Source organism: Glycine max, chromosome 8 (assembly GCF_000004515.6).
Source record: "Glycine max cultivar Williams 82 chromosome 8, Glycine_max_v4.0, whole genome shotgun sequence".
Lineage (NCBI taxonomy): Eukaryota > Viridiplantae > Streptophyta > Magnoliopsida > Fabales > Fabaceae > Glycine > Glycine max.
Window position 1 is genome coordinate 16,137,668 of NC_038244.2, and position 21,186 is coordinate 16,158,853.

A 21,186-nucleotide genomic window follows, 5' to 3' on the forward strand; every position below is an offset into this window, starting at 1 on the left:
AAAAAAATACGTGTTCGACATGATTTGCAGATCATGGTCAGAATACGAGGTTTAGGTCGTGCGATAGGTAGAGTTGTAGGCAGAGATAGACCTGCTGATGAGGATGCTGCTGATGTTCCTGAGAGGCGTAGGCCTACTGCCTCAGCCCGTAGGCTACGCGTTCATTAGGTGACTGCGGAGGGACGTGATATGGCTGAGGACGTCGCTAACATGACTGATGATGTCCCTGAGCAGCCTACGGAGGCACCTGAGATGCGTGTGGATGCACAGGGTGCTGATAGTGGTGAGGGGTCAGATGGTGATGATGCTGTAGAGGGATTCCCTGGTGGTCCACGAGACCCGTCAGTGCTCACATCATTTGCCGAGCATGTTGCACATGCCGTGTGGAGTGGACATGTATTTTAATTTGTTAATTATTTGTCATTGTTTATTTATTTGTTTATGATAAATTTTTTTAATAATTGTATAATTTGTACTTCAAATCAGGAACGTCCTGATTTGAAGTTAATGTCACATGGGAGGAAGGTGACACTGATTGGGAGGCCAGTGCCTAAGATTGAAGGCCTGGTGGCTGCCACAGGATTAAGTCCACTAATAGATTGTTCAGTTATTACTGGCGATCCTGGACTTATATCCGCATTTGTGGAGAGGTGGCACAGTGAGACTAGCACCTTCCACCTTCCTGTAGGAGAGCTGACGATCACATTGGATGATGTGTCGTCCATCCTACATTTGCCTATCACTGGCGCCTTGCACAGTTTCCACGCTCTTTCTACGGAGGAGGCCAGATTCTTGCTTACGGAGTTGCTGGAAGTGTCTGAGGAGGAGGCCAGAGCCGAGACAACACTCACACGTGGAGCATATGTACGATTAGGATGGGTTCGTGACATTTATGAGACCAGATGTCAGGCTCGGCGGTGGATTGTCGCAGCTCGCGCTTATCTGCTGCACCTTGTCGGTTGCACTCTTTTTGCTAATAAGAGTGCAACATACGTGCATGTGGTCCACCTTGACGCTTTCCGGGACCTCGCTCATAGTGGTGGTTACGCTTGGGGGGTTGCCGCGCTGGTTCATATGTATGACCAGTTAGATGAGGCTTGTAGGACCACCACCCGACAGCTTGCGGGGTACTTGACGCTAATTCAGGTAAATTTTGTGTTTATTAATATGTTAGGTTCGATTATGATTTAAACATGTTTTTATGTTATGTTAACCTCAATTATTGTGTAGTGCTGGATCTATGAGCACTTCCCTAGTGTGCATCAGTGCGTGACTGACGATACATACCAGGAGACGTCCCCACGTGCTTCCCGGTGGTTGACGTCGAAGGCGCACATGAAGGGCATCACAGGAGCACCCTACAGGGCACGTTGTGATGGTTTGACCGTCACAGATGTGTCCTGGTTGCCGTACACGGAGCATCGGGGTGTTAGGGCGTTTCAGGAGATTTCATCGTTCCAGGGTCAGCTCAGATGGGGTCCTATGATCGTCACAGTTCGACCGGAGAGGGTGGTACGCCAGTTCGGTTACATCCAGAGCATCCCTCCGCCGCCTGTTAGTGCACGATTGTCACACGATCAGATAGATGACAGGTGGATGGAGTTTGCGGATCACTTACTACCTGCGGGTCAGCCTTGTCTAGTGCCTGGGCAGGTATCTGCGAATTACATTGAGTGGTTTTTCCGCATATCTCACCCTTTCATGGCACCGACCCAGGCAGCTGACCAGCAGAGGGATGCACCAGCTGCAGACCCTGAGGACTACATACAGCCGCCCAGCCCCCAGGTTCCAGTGGCATTTGACCCCCCTCCATATGTGGTAAGATTATTTGCGCGTTTAATGTTTTATGAGTTGTTGTTTATTTTGAATTTAATAATAAATGTTTTTACTGACTTTGACAGGATGATTACGAGGGATATGAGGCGATTGCACAGAGGTTGGAGTGTGTGCTCAACCTTAGGATAGTCACTGCAGGCACAGAGTTATATGACATTATGCAGGACTGCCTGACGATTGCGAGAGGGGGACCCAGTGCTGATGGGACGGTCAGGGCTCGTCAGAGACGCCGCACGGACCATTGATCATTGTATTTATTTTATTGTGTTGTAGTTGACATGAATATTTGTAATTATTACAGTTTTTGTTTAATATAGTTGACGTGTTTTGCACAGTTTATTATTTTATAATATAATTTGTTATTCCGATTGTTTGTGGTCCTTAAGCGAAGTTTACGATTGTTTTAAATTTATTTTTAAAAAAAGGGAACCTAGAATCATGAGTTTTGTTTGTAAGAATTACATAAAAAATAAAAGTTTTTAAAATGATTAATAATTCATAAGTGAACCATTTTTCCATGTTCAAGTACCCATGTTTGTAAGAATTACATAAATGAACCCTTTTTCCATGTTTGTAAGAATTACATAAAAAACATAAGTTTTTAGAATCATGAGTTTTGTTTGTAAGAATTACATAAATGAACCTTTTTTTCATGTTCAAGTACCCATGTTTGGGATTTTTTTTTGCGTGGGTGTGCCAGTGCCCTGAGACAATGGAGGGCGGCCATTTCTCATGTTTGGACGTCAAAGAATCCAAAAAAAATAGTCTCGTTCCCCAGTTCCGTCAACTAACACGTCAAAACAAAGCCTCAAAATCCAAAAAAATAGGAAATGAACCCTTTTTCCATGTTCAAGTACCCATGTTTGGGATTTTTTTGCGTGGGTGTGTCAGTGCCCTGAGACAATGGAGGGCGGGCATTTCTCATGTTTGGACGTCAAAGAATCCAAAAAAAATAGTCCCGTTCCCCAGTTCCATCAACTAACACGTCAAAACAAAGCCTCAAAATCCAAAAAAATAGGAAATGAACCCTTTTTCCATGTTCAAGTACCCATGTTTGGGATTTTTTTGCGTGGGTGTGCCAGTGCCCTGAGACAATGGAGGGCGGCCATTTCTCATGTTTGGACGTCAAAGAACCCAAAAAAAATAGTCCCGTTCCCCGGTTCCATCAACTAACACGTCAAAACAAAGCCTCAAAATCCAAAAAAATAGGAAATGAACCCTTTTAACAATTAATTTTTTGGACCACTGAAACAACGCATTCAACTTTATTATGGGAATTAAACACGCCGTAAACATATAAAGGTTACATCAACGAAAAAACAAAAAATTAAACATCACATTCAGTTGTTTAGCGACGTCCCACTGACCTCGTCTTCAACATATTTAGTAAAGACAGCTAAAATTTCTATTGGTCCATATTTTTTCCAGTAGTTAGATTGTACTAACACCTTCAGCAGTTCTTCGTTGGTGATCAGCACATTTATTTCATATTTTATAACCGTATCTGAATACTCAAACCGAGCTGGTTGGCGGAAAAACAATCGTCTTACCATTTGTGATTCGTGAATTCCAAGAGGGGGAATCCCTTTAGGTGCAACTTGCTTGATTAAATTCTTCAGTTCATCGATGGTACATGTTGAAGGAATTTGAAATTTCTTAGGATTTTTTCCTGTGAACGCGCATCCAACAAATTTGTTCTGTGGTGGCATGTTCCATTTGTCGTTGTAATACAGGATCGCGTCATGAATACGAGGCATAGTGCGTTCAAGTAAGTTTATTATTCCATCTGGTGTTCTTCCAACGGTGCATAATAACTCAATCGGACCAACACAAGAAAATTGATCATTACACATTAACATTGTGTTGACATCGTCATCATTTATCAATTTGATACACTCAAAGCGAATTTGGTTACCTGTATCGGTGAATGGCTTCCGGTAGTGAATTTCATCCAAAAATTGTTTGTCGGATAGCTGAATGGTATTGTGTATTCTGGTTTTTAGGCTTGCAAAATCACACCTATTTGGTACTCGAATGGGCACCGGAGTTGAAGTTTGGAAGTAAACCCCAGTATCATTGTGAATAATCGATCCATTTGGATAAATGAAAGCCAACCTTGAGTTGACAATCGTCTGACTGCTAGTTTCTCCTAGAAATGCCATAGTTTGTGTATCAGTTGGGAGATTATTTGAAAGCAAGATAATGTGTGATTTAGTAGCCTAGTCTGCCATATATATAGATGGTTGTGACCGAGCCTTTGTTTAACTTTGTTTACAAAAAAATAGACACGCGTAAATGTGTAGTCAAGTCAGCCAATGTGTTGTCGCTAATGTGTAGTCAAGTCAACCAATGTGTTGTCGAGCGACTGCTAGTTTCAAAATGTGTACTGAAGTCAGCCAATGTGTTGTCACGCTCAAACTGTAATACGCATGCATGTCATTATGTGTTGTCAATTATGACAATGATGTATGCTGCACGCGTAAATGATTTTTGTTGGACCAACAATTTCCTTGCTTAACCAAACGAGTAGTTGATAATATTAATTGGTTAGTAACGGGTTACAACAAATTATATCGCATAATGAATACAATTAAATAAACAATGTATGTTTAGTCTTCATTTAGGTCTACATAGTGTGTTTTGAATGACATCAAGCTTGTGTATTGTTGCATTCTACTAATATATTGAATTGCCCATTGCTTTGCCTGAGAATAACAATTGGTTGACCACAACAGCGCTGGAGGCGGCAACAGACAATGGTCTTTCAAATAAACCTTTTGTACATGAACAAACATTATATCATGCGCTGACCGTGCCAAACGAACCAGCGAAGTCATTGCATAATTGTTACACTAACTATATTCAATGTACCTGAACAAAATGATTTCCAAACACGTGACCGACACATATGATGCGGTGGCCAGAAGAGTCAGGTGGTGGTTGACTTCTAAGAGAGAAAAATGTCATGTTTTGTTGTTGGGACAACGATACAAGGATTACGTTATACCGTGAAGCAATCACATATCCCATGTCTGTTATATCCATCCACTTGTCCACACTAACCTGAATGAACCAAACATACACATGTAAGTAATTTAAACATTGTTATTAAAAAAAATTAACCTAAAAACATACCTTTGAAAAGCCATCAACAAGTAGGGACAACTTTAATTGTTCAAATCTCTCTGTGCCACCGAAAAGGTTCATGTACTCATGCGACCACCTGCCAAGTTCTTTAAGCAATTCATTACGCACTAACGCCACGAATCTTCCCCCATACCTAATAAAGCGGCAATGGACCGATATCCACAGTTACCGTCCGCTTTCACATCCACAACGTCACGAATGAAACCTTGAAAGAATGACGCAATTGATCCAACATCGGGATGATCCTTGTTGACTGACGCAGTTGAGAAACATGATGCACTTCGTTTCACTGGAGAGTTGCTGCTTTGAACAGAATGAAAAGCATCAACATACTCCCAGTAAGACGGATCACGCTTTGTGGATGTTTGACTTCTTTTCATCGGTTTCTTCGGTGCACCTTTAGTGTTCACCTTTGATGGAGGAGGGCACATAGAGTTATGATCAGGGTATGCGATTTCTCGAAGTTTACTCTTCAGATTTACTTTGCCAGCCACATCAAGTTCATCAAACCTTTTAGATATGACCTCTATTTCTTCCTTGATGATGACTTCCGTCTCACATAACCCTTGGTCTGAAAAGCAAAGTCTCCTCCAAAAAAGATGGACTGACTCCAATGGGATGCTGCTAGCAGTATACCTAGAAAGCTCACATGCACAAGGAAGCCCGTGTGTGCTTCTCATCACACAACCACAAGAAGAGAGATTGTTGCCGAGATAACGTAGACGGTCAATCTCAGAAGCAATCTGATTTAAAGCATCCCTCGAAACCATCCCAAGAAGCCTCTTGTATAAGGTTTTTTTATATACATGGCCAACCACATGCGTACTGGTTTCAAAGGATGCTTTAATTTCGACGTGTTGCAGCGTGATCATGTTGTTCATGGCATCCCAAACACTACATAGGTCTCCAATGCTATTTTGTAGTACTCTTTTGAGAGCCCAATGAGCTGATTCAACCCTACATTTAAAATACACAACAAACATGAAAATATACAACAATTAAATACCATTTAATATTAATCGTTACTAACAAATAAAATCAGTTGTTAATACCTGTTTGTTGTTGTGTTGCCTAGGTGCATGACCTTATTTGTCCATTCTGTAATAAATTTTTCTTTGTGGGGGATAATTCATGTGTCGTTAACATAGTCAACGAACATCGGCCAAGGCGAACAAGCAACTTGAAACTTCTGATGTGACTCATGGAACTCGTATTCGGACGGACAATCAACCAAAGTACCCCAGCTATCCATTACATAGTCCCACGCATTTTTTTCCCCGATTAAAGATTTGCACTTCGCCTTCACATTCTTATCGATATGAAACCTGCACAACAAATTAGTAGACTCGGGAAACACAGTTTTCACTGCATTCATCAGTGCTAGGTCTCTGTCAGTGACAATAACAAGAGGGAGGCGATCGTGTCTTAAAAATAGGCCTCGAAATCGTTCCAAAGCCCATACAATATTATTAACACGCTCAGCCTCTAGATATGCAAACCCAGCATAGAATGTCATCGCCGTTGGTGTCACTCCAACAAAGTCAAGTAGTGGGAGTCTGTACCTGTTTGTTTTGTAGGTACTGTCTATAAAAAACACCAGATGACATGCATTGCATAACTTTACTGCATCTGGGTGACACCAAAACAGATCACGCACCACAACTTCATCCTTCAATCTATGCCAATGAATGTATTGATCACGTTCGAGAAGCTTCATCAGATGCTGCATTTCAGTATCAGCTCCTCTTATTGAAGAACGATATGCACTTCTTGCATTGTAAATTTGCTTTATCGTGGTGTAACTGTCGGCATTGTGTTCCTTCAACGTTAGCAAGATGTTTTTCGGTTTCACCATCGACTTTGTCATATCAGCAATAATTTTCTTTTCTTCCTTAGTCAATCGCCCGGCGTATGGATGTCCAACTAAGGACTTCGCCAATTCATGATTATGAATCCCACAAATCAACTTCACCATCCAACCTTCCCCTCCACGCACTAGTTTCCTACGAAGCCTGAAGGGACAACCACATTTCCTATTCCCGGTGTCTTTTCTAATGAATTCTTTATTTCTACACTTGTACGTATCACTCATTTCACACCCAATTAACACAAATGAACTTCTTCCTCTGCTACCGGTCTCTGTATCAGATCTCATAATCACTGCAACAAATTCATTTTCATGGGCAACTGTTCGAGCCCATTGCAAAACATCATCTCGAGTAGCGAATACCTACAACGCAACCCTAACATATTAATTTTCATACAAACCATTAATTCAACCAATGACTCAAATTATCTATGATTACCTGAGATGTATTAAAAGCATTTGAACAATCGACATGTGGTTCATTCACTCCACATTCTTCTTGATTATCATAATCATAATCCATATGAACTTCTTGTGACATCGCAAAGTCATACCTCCATTGATCTTCGTCCATCTTAAGGACATATGCATCATACACAAGTACATTCAAATTATCATATAACCACATCCAAAAATTTACTACACCTTAAATAACAAACATATTAATAGCACATATGCATCATACACGACTATATTAAAATTATCATATAACCACATCGATAAATTGACTACTTATTAACTAACAACTAATACAAATATATTCTAAATTTATAACTACATTATTTACTTAAACTAAACTTATCACTATAATAAACAACTAATAAAACATTTTTGTACCATTATACATTTAAGTTACCTAAATCATTTAATATTATACCATTATACCTAATTAAATCAATAATCCACAACATATATAAAACAAAAATAAAAAAAAATTATAAAACAGAAATATATATATATATATATATACCATTATAAAACAAAAAAATTATTAAATGAATTTTATTGTTATAAATTTTAATGTCCACAATATATACCATTATACCTAATTAAACAAATAATCCATTATTAACTAACAGAAATATATATATATATATATATATATATATATATATATATATATATATATATATATATATAAATTATAAAACAGAAATAAAAAAAATGCTAATAATTAAACATTCCGGAAGAATGTCTTCCGGAAGTTACTGAGGCCTATTCCGAAAGAAGTGCTTCCGGAAAACACTTCCGGAAGCACTTCTTCCGGAATGGGACTCAGTAACTTCCAGAATACCTTCTTCCGGAAGTTACTGAGGTTCCGGAAGTTACTGAGGCCTATTCTGGAAGAAGTGCTTCCGGAATGGGCCTCAGTAACTTCCGGAAGACCTTCTTCCGGAAGTTACCCATTCCGGAAGTGTTTTCCGGAAACACTTCTTCCGGAATAGGCCTCAGTGCCTAAAATTTCTTCCGGATACACTTTTTTTTACTGTTTTTCTTCTCTAAAAACTAGCCGGAAAAGAAAAAAAATACCCATAAAAGCGTACCTCCGACAAAATAGGAAGAACAGCCACTAACAAAACTTCAAATACCGAACACGGGACCACCGAATCTCTAAATACTTCACGGGACCACCAATTGAAACTGCAAAAGGGACCACCGAAAGAACACCAAGCAACCGGAAGAAACAAAACAAAAGAAAGCGAAAGGCAGTAAAAAGAAGCGAAGAAAGCGAAAGCGCAGTAGAAAGAAGCGTGTACGCGTTAATTTAAAGAAAATTACACAAGGGCAAAATCGTCATTACATACGCATTAAATATTATTTTATTTTTACTTATTATTATAAAATGAAAATTCTTATTTCGTTACATACGTTCACTAATTATTTAATTATTTATGTATAATAATATTAATTATTTTATAATTTAATTTATCCATTAAAAGTAAATTATATTATCAAATAATTTTTTTTTAAAAAAAAGTTAACTTCCGGAAGAAGGTTCTTCCGGAAACTTCTGGATGACGTTCTTCCGGAAGTGGTTTGTGGGTACTTCCGAAATTCACAAATTCTTCTTCCGGAAGATGTTTTTTTCCGGAAACTTTTCGGAAAAGCTTTTTCCGAAAAGTTTCCGGAAATACTTCTTCGGAAAGAAGAATTATTGAAGGGCAATTTTGCCACTTCACTGTTTGCTGGGTGTCCCAGCAATAATGCTGGGTGCACGTAGCAACTCCCTATTTTGTCACCAGCTTACAAAGCAACCCCTCACCCGCTTTCATTTGATGATGTGGTGTTTCACGAGCCCAAAGGGTAATTTTGGAATAATGTCACATTCATAAATCATAACACTTAGAATATATTTATCCTTTTTTTTTTTTAATTCAACGATTAACTATATAAACTGAACTCAACTTACCTGTTTCTGGCCTAGGATTTTCACTTAGTTCTTATGGTTTTATAATATACTCTAATTATCAATCTTTTGTTTATTTGGTATAATCCCCATAGTCATTATTTCCCAAAATATTGTTGGTGTCAAATCAAACATTATGCAAAGATGAATTGCAGTGATTATATTTGTGTGTTCTTTGTTGCAAAAGAAGACAAATTTTGGCAAAAGATAGTAGATGATGTTTTTATAAGTCTGTTTTTATATTTAGTCTCTTCCATTAATTATTTTCATTCCTGAAAGTTCTTCTTGTTCTCTTGTTTCCTCTTAAGAGTCCACTTTCTTTCATTATCTCCGTTTGTTACGCCCCACAAGAACATGGAGATGTAAGATTACTTTTTCGACCTGTCCGATCATTTAGCTCATGTGATTATCACTAAAGCCAAACCCAATATGTACGAGGCAGCTAAATTGGCTTGTCTTTCCAAAACATTGGAGATGTTCTTTTACACAGTCGTCATAATTGTTGAAATATTACCCGCATGTTTTATTGTAAAATTTATTAATAATTCATCCGTAATCAATCAAAATTATTTAAAGTAAAAAATATTGATAATTAATATTATTTTAAAAATCGTTATTAATGATAGCATAGTTAATAATCTATACAAAATTATTTAAAACAAGATTAAATTATTTAATATACTTGCGACATAGTATATGGTTAATTAAATTTTAACATTTTTACTTATCTTAAAAGAGTTTATCAAAATTTAAAAGGTTAAAATTATATTTGTGATCTACTATATCATAAGGAAGATTAATTAATTTTGTTTTACTTTAAATAATTTTGTAAGGATTTTTATTAACTATTCATTTTATAATGTCAATCAGATTATTAATAAGATTTACAAAAAAAAAATAAGATAAATAATATTTTAATAATTATGAATGCGTAATTTTTACTCATGACACCAAAGATCGGTCTCGGGACCGGTCTTGAGAGTATCATGTTTTAGACAAATTTTAATTTTTATTGTTTTTTATGACTTATTCCTCTTTTTACATTTTATAATTTAGCTGAACGTAAATAATTTTTGTTTTAATTTGTTCGCTTTCAAATAATATTTTATGACTTATTTTGAGCTACATTCATCAAACTATCTAGACAACCCTTTGCCGGAAATAAGTTTGTCCCGATCGAAGCGTTAAGTGCATGTTCATGAGCTTTAACAGTTTGACTGTGTTTAATTTAAATTAAAGTGGTTCTAATTATTTTTTAGGTGTATTTAAAAAACTCATTTTTAATGCATTTGAATTTCCTAATATTTTTATCTAGTATTTGATAAAAACAATTTTGCATTATCATCCAATCATATATCATCATTTGAATTATTTTAAAAATTAATTAATTTTATCATAATAAATTATAATTGAATGACATATAAAGGTGTTTATTGTTAGTATATTTTTTTTTTCTCTTTTCTCTTTTCTCTATATACAAAACAATAAATGAATACTTTATCATGATACTATTAAAATTGACGAAAACTTTAAGTTCTTTATAACTTCCCAATCGGTTGCGTTGAAGCTCACAAACCATCGGAATTTTTAAATCATTTTTCATATTATTGTGATGAATAATTAATTAAATATATGGATTAATGGTCGGTTGAATTGAAGCTCACAAACCAGCATGTTTTTTTTTAATCATATTAATTGGATTTTTTTATTCTAACTAATCTATACACATTTTTTCTTTAAGGATGAGATATTAGGAAGATAAAGTATAAATATGACTGAGGAACCATATTTTTTTTATCTTCCTAAAAATATGTATAACGTATAACATGATCATAGTACAGTTGCTTATGCTTGGTTACAGAACATCAGAATAAAATAGCAGAAAAATTAATCCATTGAATAAAAGACTACAAGAATTGAGCATGCAAAACTGCAATAAATTCAGGTACAGCAAACAGAAATTGAAACACACCACTGCTTTCAGGAACATTTTTTTGGTATCAGTGAATGTATTACCTAGCTGGGGGACCAAGTTCAGTTGTGAAATTCAGAGTGACCAACTCAATTGAGTCACTGTTTTCAGTGTCACGACCACTATATTTTCGAGCTAATTCTGTCGTCAAACACTCCTTTAGCTCGTTCACTATATAGCTCATACTTGGCCTTTTGAAAGGACTAATGGACACAGAAGCCATTCCGATTTCAACAATTCTCCAGACTGAGCTAGTGTCAAAATCTTCCTTAAACCTTGAGTCAGCAATATTTTTTATATCCCCATTGGAAAGCATGGATTTAACCCACTGACTTATGTGAGTCTTATCAGGTGTTTTTGCAATAGCTGGCTGACCTGTGACCATCTCCAAAAGAACAACTCCGAAGCTGTAAACATCACTTTTCTCTGTCAATCTGCTTGATATGCTGTACCTGCCAGCCAGATCATATATTTTAATTCATTTCTCATTCATAATTTTTCGATTGAAAATTAATGTTTGAACAAAACTTAGATACACTTCCTTAGGTGTTGAGTAATCACGTAATGAAGGTATGCATTGAAGGATTACATAGATTACCAGGGTAAAACTTCAATTCTGATTGGAGAGCAGTACCAACCACAGTTAAGAAAAGTATCTAAATTTTGTCTTGACTCTTGAGTTATGTTTCTTAGTATGTCTAGAATATTTTTCCAACAAAAATGATACATAACCATATATTATAATTGAAATACTTACTCGGGATCCAAATAACCGGGAGTTCCAGCAACAACAGTGGACATATAAGATCCCCCATCTGTGGGAAAGCTTTTGGATAGCCCAAAATCAGCCAATTTTGCTTGGAAGTTTTCATTTAATAAAATATTTGCACATTTCACATCTCTGTGGATTATTGGTGGCTTACAACCGTTATGCAGATATTCCAGTCCTAATGCCATCATATCAAAATATTCCAGTCCTAATGCCATCATATCAAATTCTCAACACAAATAGATGGGAAGAATAAAAAAATTGATGGAGAAATTTACATATTTAGTTTCCTTTCTAACCTTGGGCTGCATCCAATGCTATTTGGAGTCTGTCTTCCCATGTCAAGAACTTTGCCCTACTACTTTTTCCTGCAAAACCAAATCAATAATGTTTAGTACTCATGAAAGCTTTTGGGGGTAAGTTGATTGAATGAAAAAGAATAAGGTTTTGAACTTGCATAAGCATACCTGAAACAATTTCATCCAAGTTTCCATTTGCCATATATTCATAGATGAGCCCTATGTTGTTTTCTTCATTGCAATACCCAACAAGAGAAGTCAGATTTCTATGATGAACTCTCATCAGAAGTTTAACCTGCAATTTAATAGCCTCTTTTATGTCATGAATTTGGTTGAGTTCACACAGAAATTTTGGTGCTAGTAATAACCACTTGCCTCTGCTAGGAATTGTTCATATCCTCGTACTGCTGACGGAGAAAGCATCTTTACAGCTACTTGAGTGTCATCAATAAATCCATGATAAACTTTTCCAAATCCACCTCTACCAAGAATTCTGGTAAAGTTGTTGGTGATCTTAACAAGCTCATTGAATGTATATTGCCGTTGCTTGGATGCAAATTGTGATCCATTTGGAGTGTTCGTCTCAACATAAATGTTTACATCAGATGCTAATTACATGGATATAGGTTTTAGTTTTTTACAAAGTATAATGAAATCAGAACATGGAAACAAACCAAAAAAGGTAGTTAGCAACAGCTTTACCTTGTGGTTTTTTCCTTTTAAGGCCACAGATTATAGCTGCTGCTACAATTATTAGGAGCACCAAAACCCCAGCAACTGATGCTACTACCGGGATAACTATATTATTTTTGTTCTTCTGTTGATCACCATCTGGCTGCTTGTTATTTGTCTGCTGGATGCATGGATCAGATTCACATAGATTTGGATTTTGATCCAGGCTAGCATCATTCATACAAGAATAAAATCAGAGAAATAACTTTTGCTGGTACTTCTTATTTAAAGTTTCTAAGAAAATAATTTTGCGAAGATGAGTGAAGAAATTGCAATGTTAATAATCTGAATTCAAGTTCATTCTGCATTAATATAAGATCAGGGGAAAGAAAAAAACTCAAATGATTAACAGTCTTCACTATATACATGATAAGACAGTTATATGTGTACTGTTTAGTAACCCACTGACACTTATGAAGTGAAGTATGACAGTCACGTGTACATTTATTAAATAGATTCATTATGTGTTAAATTGCTGAAGTTTGTCCAAAGGAGGAGACTCCCTGTTGCAGCTAAGGCCGTGTTTTGTACTACAAATTCTATATTAATTCTAGAATTCTTTCAATTAAACCTTCCAGTTCCTAATTTCAAATTCTTGAGTCTAACAATATAATGCTATGATAGAGAAATTAATTTACAATATTCAATATCAAATATATTTTGGATGCAAACCTCAATGATAGTGAACCTTGCTTTGATCTTTCAACAAGTCCTCCGGGAACTGGACCAGTAAGGTTGTTTTTCGCCAAGTTTCTGTGCAAAGAGGACGAATATGACACCCCTTTCTCTTCCACAAGGAACGAAAATGAACTGATGAAGGATATGGGATTAAACTTACAAGACTTTAAGTGATTGCAGTTGTGTCAGAAAATCAGGTACTGACCCGCTTAAACTATTGTTTGATAAATCCCTGAAAGAAGAAAATGCAAACATTACAATTATAAAACTCCAAGGGGAGAAAAAGTTACAAATTGAATGGATTTGGTTCCATCATTTGCTAACCAAATGAGATGAGGTACTCACAAATACTGTAACATAGTGAGCTCGGAGATGAAAGATAATATCTGTCCGGTCAGTCCACTTGAAGACAAATTCCTGATTGCATTTCCAAATATATTATCATTTGATGGTTTGAGTTTATGAATTTATGCATGATTTATTTTATGAATCATTAACTTACAAGGATGTGATTCTTGGGGTGTTATCATAACTACAATTTAGACCTTCCCAAATGTATGCTACTGGGCCACATGGATCTCCTTGCCAATTTCTATCCACCCCATAAGCGTTTTTGATGTTTGTGATAGCATCAACTTGTATTTGATATTAAAAAATAATTCAAAATAATTTGAAGTCAATTTATGCATATAGTTGAAATTCAAGTGACAATAAAAAGCATATGTCCAGATTTAGAGCATACCATCATCTTGTTCAGTTTCTGATTGAGCAAAATCTATTACTTTATAAATCTCCATGGCATTCATGATGGGTGGAAGGGTAGAAGTCCCTGTCTTAGCAAGAGAAAATAGATACCTTGTAGCTCCGGTCAAAGCTGATGTACTATATATGATATTTTTCGTCAGATATCCAGGAGTCAGAGGTCCATAGAATAACTTGCCATTCATGAAGATATTGAATGTTCTAGTTTCATTTTCTGCCAGAATTTTAACCTCGTTAAAGTGCATGTAGATGTAGAATTTCTCATTCACATTATCTGGATCCCAATAGAACTGAAATGGAGCACTAGCATTTATTGGTGTAGCAGCAGTGCTCATGACAACTTCTGGTAATTTGTAATCATTCTGGAATATATCATGATTAAGTGTGCTGCTTAATTGTGTCCACTGGTTGAATCCATGTGGCACCCAGATGCGGTCATAAACATCATAGTTGTACCTGTATACCACAATATATTTTAATCAGTGTGTGATATATTTATTTATAATAAATGAACAACAACAACAAAAGCCTTATTTCATTAGGTGAGATCAGCTATATGGATCAAATGACACTAGTAGGTTGGTGAGAGACCAAATCCTCATATATATTATTCACTATGAGATCCCTCTTAACAACTTCCTCTAATGTCTTTATTTTTGTCTCCCTTTCCTCTTTTTCATATGACTAAAAATCATGCAATTTACTATTGACGCAGATAGATCCAGTGGCCTTCTTTCTGAATTTATAATGAATGAAATTGTAACACAATATAAATGAGCTAATGAATCAGACTCAACACAATGGACTCACCTGTATACTAAGTTGGTGATGGAACCTAAATCATATCGCCGATAGTATGCCAATGATTCAGCTGACGCTGTGACATAGGAAGCATTTTTCAAAGTCCTCAATTCTATGGTTGAAATGAATGGAGCCCCTTGACCTTTGTTAACAAGACATGGATGTATGTAATCTAGTGATGGGGTGTAAATGATTTCACTGATTTCGCTGAGTGATGCATTGGGGAAGCTCACTGTGTCCCATAAATTAGGTCCAAGATGAAGATCAAATTGTGGTGGCTGATTGAGGCCATCATAGTTTCCATAAAAGAAAGTAGCTCTGATCAAATATTTAGTACCACTGGTTACATTTATTCTGTAACAGTTTCTCTCTCCACTAGGAAAACTCCTCACATATGCTAGCTGTTGTAGATGAGTACTCTTCTCTGCTGGTGAAATACTCTTGCTTACACCAGCATCTATAAATTTGGCATCTGAAATGTAAAATATGCTTGTGGTCTTCTCAGTATAGCTTGAGGATTCAGGTAGACCACAATCAATGCTAATGAATCCTGAGAGAAAGAAACAAAGAAAAGGTTTAAGTTGTATTATTTTTTGAAGACATGATAATGTAACTATAGTTAAGCTAGTTTTCAAATTTTAATAACCAAACCTGATTGATCCTGTGCTTGAACCAGAACCACAGAAATAAGTACCCCAAACAATACATAAAGAAACTGCAATAACATTCCCATCATTGTTTGATGTATCGTGTTTTGCTTAGGAAGAGAAAGATGAGTGTCATATAATCATTTTATACTGCTAAAGTCATGCCGCAGTAGTTTACCCGGCAATGTAGTTTGTGAGAGTAATTGTTGGTTTAGAAATTCTTTGGAAGATACTGTCTTACACAACCTTTCTTGGGCATTGCGTTAATATAAACTTTATTTTTAAAAAAATGTATTTTTAGTATATGAGACCCACAACTTACACTATGTTTATTGAACAGTGCCGGTAATAGAGTCATATTTTTTTCACACTATATTTTAATACTTAGCATTTCTTTTTTACTTTATAGTATGCATGTACTGTATAAATGTGCTTACTAATTGAATAAAAGTTAATAAAAATAGGATACATCACACTTTCACTTTGCAATTGAATAGAAGACTTATTATATACTTTATTGTTTATTATTCTTTTTTATCTCTCTTTCAATTATATGTCTCGGTACGTGTTTATTAATAGTCTCCAATACAAGTGTAAATTTGGGTTTAATGCAAAAGGAGTATAAAAAAATCTTTATTTAATAATAAATAATAACTAAAAATATATTAAGTTGAAGTGTTTGTAATAAACATATTAATATTTAAATGATTTTTTCTCATTAAAAAATGATATTTTTTGTGTTAAGATAATTCATATTTTATATTTTTACTTTATTTTAAATTATATATTATTCTAAATAATTAAAAATACAAAAATATTATTTTTTATTTTTTGATGTTGTCATTAAGTAAAATAAAATAATGTTAATAAACTAAAAATATAATATAGTTAAAAATAAATTTTAAAATATTTAATACTTTTAATTTCTATAAAAAAAATTAAATGAAAACTATTTTAAAATATAGATGTAATACTTTTATATAGGTCAACTAATTAAAGAAATGCCTAAAAATTAAAAAGACACGTCGGCAAGAATTTCTCTATAGTTGACCAGCAGAGTAATTAAGCTTTTTATATGTCAAGATTACGCGCGGGGTACAACTATGTGCTCGAGTTGAGTCAAAGTAAACGGGTTTAAAAAGATTATAGAAGACTTTGATACTATATTTATATGTCATTTTGGTATTATTTAAACTTTAATTCCTAAAATCATAAATATTTATTATTTTAGTGTCTAATTTTACAAAAAAAAAAATTAGTATAAAACATCGTTATAATTAGTCCTTTCCATTAAAACATTCACTTTAGCAGTTAATATTAGTAGAAAAGTGTAATGAGAAAGAATTAAAATGAATGATAATTTACAAACTCAATTACAATATATATAATTAAGGGGGGAAATGTGTAAAATTAATCACGATTAGCGGTGAGCTAGCACATACACATGTGCACGTAAAAGATATTATAAGTGCTTAGAAAGCTATCAAGAGATCGATTTCTCTATCACTCATGCAAGTTCATACATTGGAAGATTTATATTTTAAAACACATTTACTTTGATTTTCTAGGAGCAAATAGACAAGGAACAAATGGAAAGCAAGGTTGTAGATTGAATTTTATCAATGATTGGAATTAAAGATTCCATCTCTTTCGAAACAAAGGCTCGAAAAAAGTCAGATGCTTATAAATAATACCTTAGGGTTTGTTTGTGCCATTATTCCAACAAAACTATAGAATGTGAACAAAGCAATATGCTAGCGACTCCTCCAGTCAAATTTGTCATTGAGTCCACACGGATATGATATTCTAGCCATAATAATTCCCGCACATCTAAAAATAATTGCTGCAAATTTTATCGATCAATATCATCTGTGAGATGCATGGGGAGCTATTCTGTATTTGTATATATTGTGATTGTCGTAAGATCTCATTTGTGATCTAGTCATACCTAGCAGTGAGCATATCTACACAAAAGAAAGGTAGTAACTAATAATTGTTTAGAAACCTATCTTCGAGATGTTTCAACCATTTAACCATAAGCATGCCAATTCTACCTAGTAGTTTTGCCTTGAAATCTAGAGACCTTGGAAATTGGAATACTAAATCAGTTTCAAAGAGGAAATATAATAAGAAAAAAGGAAAAGCAAGTTGTACATTGAATTTTCTCTAAGATTGAAATTACACCCGGCTCTTAATTCCTAGCCTACAATGACCGAAGTAACGTCATAGCTACTTACAATAATGTTACATAGACACTCATTGTGTTAACACCTAATCATAGAAAAAAATATATATAAATATGATAGGTTATATAATGTGATAGAAAAAAAGAGATAAAAAAAATGAAAGATATTGGTAAAATATTTAAAAGGTTAAATTACACATTTAGCTCTTATAGTTTTACGATTTGTATCTGTTGTTCTTATAGTTTGAAAGTGATTGTTTTAGTCCCTATAATTTACATTTTAATTTTTTTTAGTCCCTATAATTTTAAATTAGTCTTTTTAGTTCTTATAATTTATATTTTAATTTTTATAGTTTGAAAGTGATCTTTTTAGTCCTTATAATTTGTATTTTAATTACCTTTAATTTTTGTCCTTACTATAAAAAAATATAAAAAATAACTAGTTACAAATTAATTATAAATTATCAACTATTTTTTATTACAAATTATTTTATAATAAATTAGTTATAAATTATTTATTAATATTTTTGTAGTTAATTGTAATTGATAATACTACTTATATTTTGATGGTAAAGACTGAAAGAAAATAAAAATATAAAATATAAGAACTAAAACAATCACTTTCAAATTAAGTTCGTGGACTAAAAAAATTAAAATGTAAATTATAGGAATTAAAAAATTACTTTTGAATTATAAGGACTAAAAGGTATAAATAATAAAATTATAGAGACCAAATGAATAATGAAACCTATTTAAAATAATGAAACATTTATATATCATTACTAAAAAAAACTCTTAAAGATATAAGCTTTTCCAAGTCAACTTCTATAATATGAACATGGGATGCACTCAGTGGCAAAGACCAATTCAAAGAACTTGTAGTATAAGTTAACATTACAATAAGCAATTTCTTTAGATGGATGCAAGCCACTGAACCGAAATTCCCTAATTCTGTGGATGCAAAGAAAGTAGTGCACAAAATGAACCACAACTGACGCCAACTTGGTCTTTCGCTCTCAAACAAAGATCCCTATGTTTGCGTCTTTTTGTTGCTTAAAAATGAATGAAGAAAAAGCCAAAAGTTAGCGACTTCAATGTTCTTCTTTTACACAAGTCATTTGGCTTTGTATCATTGCATGTGCCATTTTTTCAGCAAAGCTACACAAACTAAAGAAAATATATGTTTATAGGAAAATAGCTTTAGACCTACATTCTTCAAACTATCCTGATGTCCCTTTGCAAGGAATAAGTTTGTCCCGATCAAAGCATTAAGTATGAGCTTCAACCACTACCAGAAAATCGCAACTTAACAAGAAAAAATAGTTAGAGAAAAGTTTCCTAGCAAATCCCTCGCTAATTAGCGAGAGATTTGTGATTAAATAAATTTGCTGCAAATTCATTGCTGCTTCGCGATGGATCAGAGAAAGAACTATTGTTAACAGTTTGACTGTGTTTGATTTAAATTAAAGATGTTGTTCTAATTAATTTTCAGGTAAATTTTAAAGACTCGTTTTTAATGTATTTGTGTCATTTTTCTTTTGTGCGACATATTTTGTGTGTGTATATTTTGCTTCCTCGTGTTTCTTCATATTTATCCATATAAAACTATATAAATCAAGACCACAATACTTTTATAGTTGACAAAAACTTTAAGTTCTTTTGTAACCTCCAATCGGTTGAATTGAAGCTCACAAACCATCGGATATTTTGTTAACCGTTTTTAATATTGTTGTGATGAAAGATTAATTAATTCAATATATGGATTGTGTCGTTGATTTGCATTGATTGAAAACTTAAGAAGTAAATGCAAAACAAATTAAAGATGAATAATGCATAAAAAAATAAAGATGATCAATACAGTATTATTTGATTTTCCTTTTTTCTATTGTAATAGGAAATAAGAAAAGCAATGGAAATGATTATTTTTATATTTATAAATAATTCAATGTTTGAAATTGAAGTTGAATGATTATTTTTATATTTATAAAGATTTGTTCTATGTTTTCTGAGAGAAAATTCCTTTCATCAAATTTGGACAGGTAAAACTTTAATTTATAGTTACATAAATTATCAGATACTTTTTACTTTGTACCAACATATATGATATTAAATTATGTATGATATGTTATCTATAAGATTTCCGATGAATGATGAATCATACGCATAATTTATCTTCCTATAACACTTTATCCTTAAAGAAAAAATGTGTATCTAGACTTAGAAGAACAAATAATCCATCTGTCAAAAAAAATACATAAACAATTAATCCAATTATTTATTCTTTATATTTACATTTATAGATACAAGTATATCTCCGCTCTAGTCTTACTGTTATGTTCTGGATATAAGTATATCATGTAAAAAAAAATGATGATTCTCATTTTTAACTATTTTTCCTCATTTTGTAACATAAATCTGTCAAAATTAGTGCCACATGTCAAACCCTTCATAATTATTACGTGTCATACTATTTTTTTTTAAATTTCCTACATAAATATGAATTCGAATATTTTTTTTTTGCTCAGTTCAAATTATTATTTTTTAAATACTTAAAAGAATAATTTTATCATTAATAATAATGATTTACTCAAACAAAACAAGATTCTCTCAAGCAAAAAACATATATGTTATGTACAACTAAAAAATATTGCATTTATAATTTATAACTATGATGAAGAGAGATTTTTCAAAATTGAGTATGGGCTAAATACCTAGACTATAAGATTATTTTTTCTACATGTAACATATTTTAAAAAAAATTGATTTTATCTTTTTTACTTCTTCTTCGTATGTAATTCATGTGAGGCCATATGGATTGACAAGTTATATATATCTATATTGATTAACATGATATTCTAACTAACTGAGTTAATCATGTTAAAAAATAATTAACATCGATATATATAATAATAAAATTTTTAATGTATATTTAATATATATATATATATATATATATATATATATATATATAAGTTTACATAATAAATTTTGAAATAATTGATTATGATCTAATAATATATTTTTTTATATATATAAATTTTTATTAAATCTATATATAAAATTATATTTAAAATTTATATATGT

General features: G+C 33.5%; 1 protein-coding gene across 1 annotated transcript; it reads right to left on the reverse strand.

The window, feature by feature from the left end:
- Window positions 1–10,987: 10,987 nt before the first annotated feature.
- Window positions 10,988–16,101, reverse strand: LOC100779474 (LRR receptor-like serine/threonine-protein kinase IOS1). Its single transcript, XM_006586355.4, has 13 exons — window positions 15,922–16,101; window positions 15,280–15,820; window positions 14,450–14,925; window positions 14,210–14,342; window positions 14,053–14,124; window positions 13,868–13,939; window positions 13,702–13,782; window positions 13,000–13,196; window positions 12,673–12,905; window positions 12,466–12,592; window positions 12,298–12,366; window positions 11,987–12,176; window positions 10,988–11,681 (listed from the first exon to the last, which is right to left on the reverse strand). The coding sequence occupies exons 1-13, from the start codon at window positions 16,004–16,006 to the stop codon at window positions 11,270–11,272; spliced, it is 2,688 nt and encodes an 895-aa protein (XP_006586418.2). The 5' UTR covers window positions 16,007–16,101; the 3' UTR covers window positions 10,988–11,269.
- Between the last annotated feature and the right edge of the window lie 5,085 nt (window positions 16,102–21,186).

Excerpts from the sequence above, each read along its gene's own strand:
- LOC100779474 (XM_006586355.4), bottom strand. The coding sequence starts at position 16,006 with ATGATGGGAATGTTATTGCAGTTTCTTTATGTATTGTTTGGGGTACTT. Across the intron at positions 12,593-12,672 it reads ATGAACAATTCCTAGCAGAG|GTTAAACTTCTGATGAGAGT; the intron begins GCAAGTGGTTAT and ends ATTAAATTGCAG. Across the intron at positions 12,177-12,297 it reads AGCATTGGATGCAGCCCAAG|GACTGGAATATCTGCATAAC; the intron begins GTTAGAAAGGAA and ends TGATGGCATTAG.